The sequence below is a fragment of the Ostrinia furnacalis genome, unplaced genomic scaffold (assembly GCF_004193835.3).
Source record: "Ostrinia furnacalis isolate ACB-3 unplaced genomic scaffold, ASM419383v2 OfSCF1066, whole genome shotgun sequence".
Lineage (NCBI taxonomy): Eukaryota > Metazoa > Arthropoda > Insecta > Lepidoptera > Crambidae > Ostrinia > Ostrinia furnacalis.
Window position 1 is genome coordinate 802,183 of NW_021131305.1, and position 12,208 is coordinate 814,390.

General features: G+C 37.2%; 1 protein-coding gene across 2 annotated transcripts in view; it reads right to left on the reverse strand.

The window, feature by feature from the left end:
• Positions 1–12,208, reverse strand: part of LOC114351018 (solute carrier family 23 member 2) — a 31,701-nt gene that overhangs the window by 4,551 nt on the left and 14,942 nt on the right. For both annotated transcript variants that reach the window (XM_028302055.1, XM_028302054.1), the window contains 3 exons: positions 2,394–2,511; positions 937–1,078; positions 148–261 (listed from right to left, as the gene is read on the reverse strand). In XM_028302055.1, coding sequence (XP_028157856.1) covers positions 148–261; positions 937–1,078; positions 2,394–2,511 — 374 coding nt within the window. The remainder of the gene's footprint in view (positions 1–147; positions 262–936; positions 1,079–2,393; positions 2,512–12,208) is intronic.

A 12,208-nucleotide genomic window follows, 5' to 3' on the forward strand; every position in this document is an offset into this window, starting at 1 on the left:
AAGAAGAAGCATATCGGCTCCTTTGTGGTCCTTTCATATTCACAAACCATCGCAAATAATAAAACGTCATTTTCGTTCCCTCAACTCAGTCGTCCACGTCTTCCTTTCCTAACACCCATTTGCGCTAATTTCTATATTCATTCTTACCACACATCCTCGCGGTGGTGGGGTAGTAGCTGATGGACTCCACAGTGCAGGCCAATACTCCAGCAAGCATCCCAAGCACTCCTGCTACGCTCACAGTCGGCACTCCCCATTGCCCTGCACACAATGAATTTTTTTGTGAAAAAAGGCTTAAAAGCGCTTTTACACGTCCTAGTGTATTACTTTAACCTTACCACTGCTTCGGGACAATAAATGGGCGCTGTAATGAAGTGCACGTCGCATATTACATAATAATAAATATGGCATCATGCGATTACAATAAAACTAAGCTCTAAAGGTGTAGCCGATTTGAAGAATTTTGTAAAATCTCTATACCTAGTAAGGATAAAACAGCTTTATGAGCTTCTTCATATTTTATTTGCCAGAAAAAACAATAACTAAACGTAAAAATAAAAGAAAAGCAAACTAACTTGAAAATAAAAAAGCGTGTTCGCGAGTTAGAGACGAAAATGTAATGTACTACATTTCTTCGCCGTTCCAATAAATATTTTATTGTGGTTGGTCAGGTGATTGCACGAATAAGATCTCAGAGAAAAATATAAAATATTTGCTTTCACAACTAGGATGAAATATTGAGCATCAAGAACTGGGAACGTTGAACTGGGAAAAAACAAGAAATACAGCATAATAAGGTAATATAGCCAGTTCCTCTGGCTGTGGTTGAAGATTCCGAGTGAAGGTTGCTTCTATCCTCAGCCTGATCATCACTCATCAAGTGAGATGTAGGCCAAGAGCTTCTCCGTTAGGGTAAAAATAAAGATAAAAACATACCTGGGTAAGGCACGCGGAACCATGGAGCGTCCTCAATGATGTTGATCTTGACGTCAGTCCTGGCGGGGTGGTGTGGAGGCAGCGTGCCGGTCGCCGTCAGAATACCACAGATCGCCCACATGATGACTATTGTTAGGAGCACCTGGGAGAGATTGTTATCACCATCATCAAGATCAGTCTTCACTGCAGCAATCTCCCCAGTTTTCCAGAGACAAATGGATTAACCATACGACTATGAATGGGATTAGTAGGTCATCATCATCATCATCATTTCAGCCACAGGACGTCCACTGCTGAACATAGGCCTCCCCCAATGACTTCCACATCGCACGGTTGGTAGCGGCCTGCATCCAGCGCCTTCCCGCTTCCTTTATCAGGTCGTTGGTCCACCTTGTGGGTGGACGTCCCACGCTGCGTTTTCCGGTACGTGGCCTCCATTCCAGAACCTTGTTGACAAGTATGTCTACCTCGGACAAACGATCCAGCTAGGTAGGTCCAATTTCGAGAAGGAGGTCAATCGTCGAATCCAACTCGGCTGGGCAGCGTTCGGGAAACTACGCAACATCTTTTCGTCCGAAATACCCCAGTGCCTGAAGACGATTAGTAGGTACTGTGAAGAAATACTAACATAAAATATGTGGGAACCTCTGAACTGTCACCATAAAACTTTTCACCGAACCGCTTGCGGCTTGGCGGGAAAAAAAATAATTTTTGGACCTTGGCACTCTGCCCCAGTAATACTCTAAAGGTTCGACCAAACCAACGGGTGCACGTGCACGATGGCGATCCTACTAATTTCTACTGATCGCCATTGCGCGGGCTGCACGCATTAGTTTGGCCGACCCTAAAGTCAAAATTTGAGGCATCTAGAATTCGTTTTTTTTTTAATTACTGGTACATGAACTGAAACAGAAACTGCATGGTATGGTAACAAACAGCAAACACAATGTTTGATGTTACATACTTTGCTCTAACTACCACAAGACAACGGATTCACTTTAAATCCGTCGTCTAAGCTTACCCAGACTTATACAATCAAAATGTGCACTCACCGGGTCTAATCAAAACATAAAGCCCGCAGCAATTAAAACTTTACACAATGTCAAAGGTTCAACAGGCTAAAGTTACCGACTAAGTACACTAAAGTCTTCAGACTTTCTAGCATGTTCCACGAGAAACTTTCAAGATTCACTTTGAGTTCTATCAATATTTAATTTCATATTTTTCACGAAAATATTTTTGCTTAACTATCTCCTCTGCTTTATACAAAGATTTAACAACTTAGCGAAAGTAAGTGTTATTTTTCTTTAACTTTTGAAAGTTCTTATTATTGTTAAACAATAATTTGATCAACTAATCTAAAACCTACGTAAAACAGTTACACAACAAATTGAATTAGAGCAAAACCTCAGTAAGTAACGAAAAATTGTTTACTAAATTTGAATAAAAAGACTTACTGGGAACAGCTTGAAGAGCGGGAACCAAGTGATGGTGCAGCGACCCTTCTTCCAAGCCAGGGTCGGAATCTTCACCTCCCCCATGCACTGGGAGAAGATCGTCAGCAGGATGAAGGTCCTGGGAGCATATTCAATAGGTAAAACTGTGTGTTTACCTTGAATTTACGTCAGGTGTGCCCATTAGCGACTGCGTAAAAAATGACAAATTATACAGTGTCAATAGCGGCTACTTTCAAGAACTAAAATCTTCATGGATTTTTTGACGTATTTGCTAGCAAGCACACATAAATAAGTAAACTCATGGTAAGCACACTGAAGTAGAAATACCGATAGGCCAACTAAATCCACTAAGTTTCTACCACTACTTTATTTCACTAGGCCTGCAAGTTATTTGAAAGTGGTGGTTATTTTAAGAACTTTAACAATGGTGTGCTTTATAAACTTTCGTTGTTCCTTAAAACTTATTACCATCAAAAGGTAATCTGTAAGAAGTCCCTGTTACTCAATTCACAATAACCTATTATTGTAGGGTAGGGTATGTACAATCAACTCTCTTATTCGTAGGGTGCACCTGTATACACTCTATCAACATAATTATGTTTATTTAGTGTTCTAAATGAGCTTACAAATTTAAATAAAAATGACATTAATACTCAAACTCTTTGAGGTGGGCGTTCTTGAAGCTTATCATTAACATTATGTCTAAACTTCTAATTAAGTAAAGTTATTTAACTGCTTTGTTTCCCAGTATCGCCAGAAATAGTCAAGTCACGTACAACCGTGTTTTCGTTCGGCTAAATTAAGATACATTAGTCTTAACTAATCTGGGACGGGAATATGGTTAAGCCCGCACAACGAAAGTTATAATTTGGATTTATTTAATAACATTAACAATAATATTTACAGTTTCAAAGAGGTGTATGATGGCACAATTCAGCACAAATGTTCTCAGCAGGTTAATTAATTATTAAAATGTAGTAAGTACTAATTGTAATTCATGATTTATTCTCAAAATTCTCTAATACAAGAAAAACGTCAACTAAAATTAGGTTATTTTATCTAAAAGGACTGAAATTATAAAAGCAAAGTTATTGTAGTCAGGTCGTTCAAGCAAAACCAGTGAACATTCAATGAAAAATGATTTAAAAAGCTGAAGTTTAATTTCTAAATTATCCCTCTGTTCGAAGCATTTAATCACGAACCGAGCCGAGTGGAGTATTGATACAGCCGCAGCCTCTTTGTAAACAGCCGCATTGTTTGTCGGCGGATGTACATTCGATGTTAGCCTTGGCGTTTCTATTCTTTTTGCAGATAGCTTTGTATGATATCGCTACAATTTTACGCTAAACCTTATCGTGAAAGGCAAACTACGTAAGTTTCAGTGAAGGAAGCTAGCAACGTAGCAACCATGAATGATCTTGGACTCTCTCGAAACAAAGAATCTTACCATTTCATTCCCAAAAAGCATACCTATGCACTGTCACTTTATGTATTAGCACAGTATTTGTTCTTCTTCGTCGCTATACTCTTGCCAGAGTGGTCGGGTTAGTTAACACACAATAAAAAACGTTAAAGAACAAAAGGCAAACTAACAAAATTTTCTCTTATCTACCTTATGAGAAACCTCAACTTAAATCTACTCAACTGCGTAACAGCGTTAGCGATTAATTCGAGAGGAATTGATAACGTGTCTTTTTATTATTTTCGTTACCAGAAACAAATTAAATAAGTAAATACGCTATAGAGTATGTAGAAATTAGAAAAGTTTCATGTCTAGCTAGCCCATGCTACACCTCAATCAAAACTACAGCGTCCGCGTGACGTCCAATCGAGAGATGGTGCTGCCGCTATCAGAAAAAAAATGAGCAAATAAGCTACAAAGTATGTAGAAATGAGAAACGTTTGGTGTCTAGCCCTCTCCACCTCAATCAAATTTACAGCGTCCGCGTGACGTCCAATCGAAAAATTGTACGTACCTATTGCCGCTATCAAAAATAAAATAAGCAAATACGCTACAAAGTATGTAGAAATGGGAAACGCTTCGTGTCTAGCCCACTTCGCCTCAATCAAATCTACAGTCCGCGTGACGTCCAATCGAGAGATTGCGCGGTTCTCTCGGAGCTCGATCCCGACACTCGGTCCGGAACCATTTTATTATTACGTTTCCATAAATCTGAATTCACGTTGGAGATTGATTTTAAAATAGAGTAGGAAATGGAATATTTTATTTTGATGCAGTGTAATCTTTTTATTTTGTGGCAACCTTTGTATTTTTTGATGTAGTGAGTGACATAATATGAACCATTATTATGTCAGCGAGGGAACTTCTGAATTAATCTCATATCACCATTCAACAGGGATCATTATCTGCTTAGTGAGCGAGCGAGTCAAAGATTCTTTTTCTTTCTGCTATTAGCATCTCACTACGAAAATACGGAAAAGATAGCAGGGAGTACTCCTTGATACAGCCTATGCAGAACAGCAATTATAATAACCAAACTGGGTTACATCAGTCTTAGAGAGTTGTGGCACGATTAATAACGAAACTGGGTTACAGGCTGCCACGTGTAAACATTGTTTGCTTGCCTCCCTGTAGAAGGAAGGCCCAGAACAAGGGTGGCTTGGAGACTGGAATCTAGATTAAGCCTTCACTAATCACGGGACAGAAGCCTGGCCTTTGAGGCTATTGTTTGACAGTGCACGCTGCGACACAGCGACTGCCGATGAGAATGGCTCAAGGGATAGACTAACAGCTTATGGGACTTCAAACAATAGAAACGGTAAGAATCTTTGGATAAAATACATGAAAAATTAAAAATGAAAAAATAATTATTCAGTATCTTTAAAATTTACATTTTGTTACAAGTGGCTGGGGTCTCCTTTTAAGTATTAGTACCTGTGTTAGGAGGTCCCACTATAACTCACGTGACACGTCACGTCATACATTATATCTCAAGTGTGACTGGTGGAAACAACAATTTTAAATAAATAAAAACATAACAATGAAGAAATATACAAGGTCAGAGTAACATTAACATTTCGCATTGACAATAAGCTATCACATTCACAATACGACTTTGGTCGTTGCCTATTCTATGAGGCAATGGGGAACCATTTCATACATTAAGGATTTACTCGTAGTTTTTTGTGGAGAAGGTATAAAGAAGATTGTCATATCTTTATACACGCCTTTATCTATCTTAGAATGTTTGTAACTAAAAGTTAGGTCTGCTTGTTCAGGTCTAATCTAGGAAGCAAAAAATAACATAATCTAGATGCATATTTTTTCCAACCTTGTGCCATACTAGACGATTTCAATCCCTATGGCAAAGGAATTAAAGCTAGTCACAGCCACTTGAGTTTTTACCCCGCTTGTGAAACTTGACAATGCTGCGCGATGGCAAAGGGAATCCAGCTCTGTTAACTTTAGATATCAACTGGTTGGTATGCTTTGTGATCATTCGCAGAGATCGATTAGTGAATAACTGTATAGTTAGTAAGGTGCATATCAAACGCAGTAGAAATTCAATTTTGATAAGTTACGTAAAATAATGAACTCGGAGAATAACAGTTTTTGTTGCAAAAAAATAAAGGGGATGAAAGTTTGTACCAACATATCGAAAGTTTTAGAGAGTTGTAACTTATTTCTTAGGGTCCAAAAATATTTCCCTAGACAGTTTAACGAATAGGTACCTACCTATGTAATTAATAGCAAAATAGTTCGTGGCACACAAAATGAACAAAAAGTTGACAACACAACCTTATTCCATTTAATTTTGTGTGTTACTTTTTACCTACATTGCTCTGGTGTCACGTACTATTATTATTGATGCTGACTGTACTATTTTCATTGCGTAGTAAAAACAGTACCTATTCGAGCTTTTTACAGCCAGTAAAGCTCTGTTAATTAATGCAGCCATTTGATTAACACTACTCAGATGATTGGAACTTGGATATAGCCTAAGCTAGCCTAGCCATGTTTCTACATACCTCTATGTAAGGGTATATTATACGGCAATTTACTTTTGCTTTTTTTCACTTGGCCATAAATGAGTTATTTCAATGCAACAAGTAATTTTCTTTTTAAAATGAAAACTCATTTTAGGGTTATAATTTCTTTTCTTCGAAATCTATCCACTTTAGGGACACTGAACTTCACAAATGTATTTCTGTCTGTAATCCAATATTAACCCAAAATAGTTTTTGGTATATCAGTAGCACTAATTATACTTAATTGTATTTAATTTAACTGCTTCAGTCCACGCTACGCGCCGTGTTAGCCTTTAATTAAGGCGACACTTAGCTCTAAGACAAACAGTGTTTCAGCCCCTTTACTTATGTTTATCTTTTAAATAGTCCTAAATAAATAAGTTAAAGAGGACACTATTTTGGAAAATCATTTACTTATAGGAAAGTTTATTAGAGTCTAATTGTATAAATAAACAAAACATATTTAGATTTACTTAGAATTTCTAAGGCTGAGTTGCACCAGCTTATTTTAACCGTAACTTTGACAATAACCGCTGTTTTTGTATGGAGTATGACAGATTTTTGACGTTTGTTAATGTTAAAGTAAGATGATTGATTGTGATTTCACTGTAGGAAGTTGTAATACATATTTTAGAAACTTAAATTGACACAAACTTTTAATAGAGTCTGTTAAAGGTCAGCTCTTTTAAAAAATGATTTGAACTATTTATTGAGTTTGTATTCCAATACAGAACTGGAATACGTAACAGCCCAGTTTCAAACAAACCAAGTCCAAACCAAACAAGCATTTTAATGGAAAATGCAAGTATTAATTGAAACTCAGCCTAGTACACGTTGGAACTTTCAACGACCTAAATTGAGCGTTCAGTAGTTTGCAACATTTAATTACTGTGCCCTAAATATCCGTTAACTCTGCAGCAAAAGTTTAAATTTAAATTTTCATTATAAAAAATCCCGATAAAAAAGATGTATTTTAGTTTAAAGTTTAATGTAAGATTTGGAGGTTACCTCTAGTAGTATTATTAAACGTGATTTTATAAATTTTTGTAGCGTTCTCAGAGTCGCTTTTCAAACATGTTTTTAATAAGTTGAAAAAAAAATTGCGTAAGGTGGGAATCGAACACACACCCTATCGCTACAAGGTAAAATTAGTCACCTGGTGCTTCGCGACTAAAAAATGTTTACAAGTTTGTTAATTTCGTTCTCTTGACAAAAGAATCTTTCAATTTTCAGCATGCATTTTTAGTACATTTCAAAGAGGTTGTGATTATATTACTTGTTATGATATATCTTTGGACAATCTTTGGACAATCTCACACAGCGCCATCTAGCCCCAAAGTAAGCAATTAATATGCTTGTGTTATGGGTGCTAGCTAAAAATGACGTTTTATGCATCACTAGCTGACCCGGCGAACTTTGTTCCGCCTTAATGGCAATAAATAAGCAGACTTTTTTTTAAATTTCGAACGGGATAAAAAGTATCCTATGTCCTTCTCCTGGCTTTAAACTACCTCCCTGACAATTTTCAGCTAAATCGGTTCAGCCGTTCTTGAGTTATAAGTAGAGTAACTAACACGACTTTCTTTTATATCAAAGTTGAATAATCTATATATGTATATAGATTATTCAACTGTAATCGCAAACATAAATAAATGAACATGAGGTTCTGTATGTGCGGCGAGCGGGAATGTACGGGCGGAATGAATTGATTTACGCGACGTCATTGGGGTAGGGTGGGCTTCCAGATATTTCTGTGGGAAAACTCGTGAAATCGTAGATAGAGAAATATTGGGTTATGTTTTCCTTTTTGCAATAAAGTAAATTAAGACATTTTTTTACGTTTATTGACACAATAATAATTTTAGTTTAAAAAATGTTTGCTTGAAGGAAAAAAGTGCAAAAGTTTTACTTACTATGGGAACTTTTACCAGTTAAAACTAACTATGACTATACTATAATTTAGTTTAACGGCTAAAATGCAAAAGACAAGTTAATTTCCCATAAATATTTATTCATTGTATTTTTCTTTAAAAAGCTTTGTGTCCATTGTGTCCATTTCCCGCTGCGTTTTAGGCATGAGAATGACAGGGTTCATTAGATATTTGAACTAAGCATAGTTAACAAGCCGGTTTATTACGAAAACTTGCACAACTTTCATAACCGAACACTATTCGCAACAGCGATGCAGATGCAATCGATACAGCTAACTGTTGCGCGGCCGTCGACCGTACCCGCGACGATGTTATTACTTGTGCAGAATGTTCCAGAGTTTACAGCTTTGAAACAAGAAAGAAAGAAACTTGTTTAGGGGAGGACCTATAACAAAACGCTGGTATTTTCCGCAAGCTAAGTATTGTTGGTGGAAACAGCGTCGAATCAACGACAACTGAACCGCGAGACAGCTTTGCTTGTTTTGTCACAGAAGATTTGCTACATCTAAGGTTAAACAACCTAGTGTACAATAAAATATACTCGCCCTCCATTTACAGTGAATAGGCAGTTACAGGGTATGCATTGACTGCATCTCACTTAATACCAGGTGCGATTGCGGTCAAATACCTGCCTTGTCCTGTATAAAAAAAGGTACTGAGCTCTTGCTGGTGGTCTAATATTTCCAGTGTTAAATGAGACCTAGTAATCGTAACCGGGAGGGTTATACGCCGTTGTTATAACTTGTGCAGAATGTTCCAGAGTTTTATGCAGCAAGTTCTAAAGCTTTGCTTGTTCTGTCAAGAATATTGACTAGTAATGCTAGACTACCTACAGCACTAAGTGAGACCCCGTGTCGTAAGTCCGTAACCCGAAAGAAAACTTGTTTAATAACATAAATTACACAGTTTATTAGAACCAAAATGGCAACCAACTCAGCATGTATCATAATCTGAGGTAGAACACAGAACATTATGCTGGTAAGTATTCTGCGGAAGCCATTGTTGGAAACAGCGTCGAATCTACGAAAACTCGACCCCGAGACAGCTTTGCTTGTTTTTTCATAGAAAATTATTGCCATTATGCTAGACAATCTGGAGTAGGTACAATATACTTACCTACTCACACAATGTACTGAACTCTAGTTGTCTTTTATTTCCATCAGTAATTTTGTCGTACGTTAGATGGTGCATATGAATACACAATGCGGCTGTATGTAATATTTTTTTCAAAATTTTATTTTACTGTTTTGTCGGCGTGATTAATATACGTACCTCCACAAAATTACAGCTCCCTAGTGCCAATAGTTTCCAAGCAAAACCTCGGACAGACAGACAGACAGACTAGACATATCGAAACTATAAGGGTTCCTTGTCAGGACTACGGAACCCTAAAAAGGACCATATAAAGCAACTGAATTATGAGATAGCAATTAGGAAAATAAATCATCGAAAAGTATTACCTTAATAAAAGCGCTTCCAAGAAAGAAAGCCTTCGAAGAGGATTATTTCTGTAAATAGATTCTCTAACTTTTTGATACAATTTCTTGATGATGTCTAACACAAAAACATTTGTATTTATCTTACTCAAGAATTATATTAATTTCAGGTCGGTTAATGACCATGAGTGTCTTACAAAATTTTTAGAATATCCATATTTAGTTTCGTCAGCGAACGCTACAAAAATTCGACATTTTAATTAATCACTACCTACGCTAAGTACATTTGAAAATTAGTGTAAGACAAAGCACAGAAATGCGTCTAGTCTCGTAGATATGCATCTCATTTATCGTAAAACATTTTACATTCACTGTCTAGTAGTTAACGGTAACATTATTTTATGTCGGTGTCATAACCATAGCATTATTAGCATCATAGACTAATTTGAAGTGGCGCCACTGAGCCGCCCCACTAATTTTAAATATGTTTTTGTCAATGCATTATATAATACGATTCGCTTTCAAATACTTGTAACGACTTAACGCTTTAAATTAACTGAAACTGAGAATATACGCAATTTTATGAAGAAAAAGCATTTCAATTCGCAACATATCAACACGCCTCTTCGAGTTACGAGCATCGCAGCAACATTGTGTTCCTTCGCGGCCGAATTAACTACAGAAAAGGCTCGGCGACCCTTGGACTTCGTGCAACTTCACACATCGCAAGGTGAAGAAAAGCCATCCAAAACGTGCATAGAGGACGAAGACTGAGGAAAGGCACCCGGTTAAGACGTCGTGAAAGTCTGCAGCAGGTCTACAAACTACAAAGCGCATTTCGGTACGGCCAGCCATTCTTTCCCTAACCTGCCTCCCCAGCTTCTCTTGTGTTGATACTGTGCTTAATTTCTCATTCCAGTGCTTGCATTCATCCATTCAATCTGTGCTACGGCATCTAGCATCCGCCTACACACCAGGATTAAACCGTAAGTGTTTCCACAAATCACCATAATGACATCAGAAAAGTCACCGTTTAAACTTGCTCTCTCTGAGCCAAGTGACAATAATGTGCTTAAGGAGTTAGTCAAAACACGGGGAATNCATTCACTCATAAAAAGAAGCATTTGGGACTAATCCGAGCGTGTTCATTAACGCCGCAGACGCTGAAGGCTTTAAAATGCAGCCTTAAGAGAAATCTGGATTCTGGACTTGAACAGTTTTGAGCTTGAGCCAATTTAGCGGCTTTCGGATTTAATTGAATTATGAATATTGTAGCGCTGCGCTTTATTTTAACCAGGGAGTCATTCTACAGAACTATACGTAAGTATTTTGTCCAAATAATTATTTTTCTACCCTTGTACTGACTGTATGAGTAACGGAGATTTTTCGGGACACCATAAAGGATTGGGAAACCCTTGGTAGGAAAGACAAACCCATTAAAAACACAAGGGACCCCTTAACCTCCGGAGCTCCTCCGGAGCGTAATCGATTTCAATTTGCAATTTTTTCAAGCAAAAGAATATGATTCGAGCGATAATAATGTTTGAATAAGAAATAATTACGAGTATCATCAATTTGTATGCTGCGTCTATACAGGGTGTTAGGTAAATGGGTATATGAGCCGACACTAGCCTATGTTTATGTTTATAGTGTCATATACCCATTTACCTAACACCCTGTATAAAAGTGTCTGGACACTTTTCCAGAACAACACACACAATAATTGGACTAAGGATTGCACAACTTGCACAATGGTGCTAGACTACGGCGATATATTGAAAATTTCATACTGTCATACTGCTCTAGTTGGAGTAGTTAGACCCTTTAGCCTTTGGGTAAAATTCTGATGTCCACGGAAACGAATTCTCTAGTAATAGCTAATTTTCTCGGATATCCATCAACACCGGCCCCCGACTTCAAGGGATCACGCCAGGCCGCAGGGATTTCTAAAGAATTACGGGATTCCCTTCAGGCACCCGCGTCATGTTACTGTGATTCAAGGATTCGTTCTTTATTATCATGTCCACGAATGTATGCTGTGTCTGATATTTTATCTTTTGTATGATGAAACACAACTCCAAACTTATAGGTAATTTATTGTGAAGTATAGGTATTAGAAGTAGAAGTTTGTGATTATTTTTGAATATTATTTTCTAGAAAACTCAATGGATTGCGTAAGATTAAAAGTTTTTTAAAATCTTTGTTATGAACATTTTTGAGAATGATTGTTAGCAACATGATGTAATAAATAAAATTCTATGAAAAACAGTGAAAGACCACCAAAGCTTAGTAGTATGAAACAAAGCTCAAAACTAAATTGAAACTTAAGCCTAGTCTTAATGCAATTTTCCACTATAGACCTGAATCTGTTCATGAATGTAGAAACTTGATTGTCATTTCATAACACAGGACTTAGATCTAGGTTTAAATTGTTTTACCGCGTTCAGGATAAAACTCG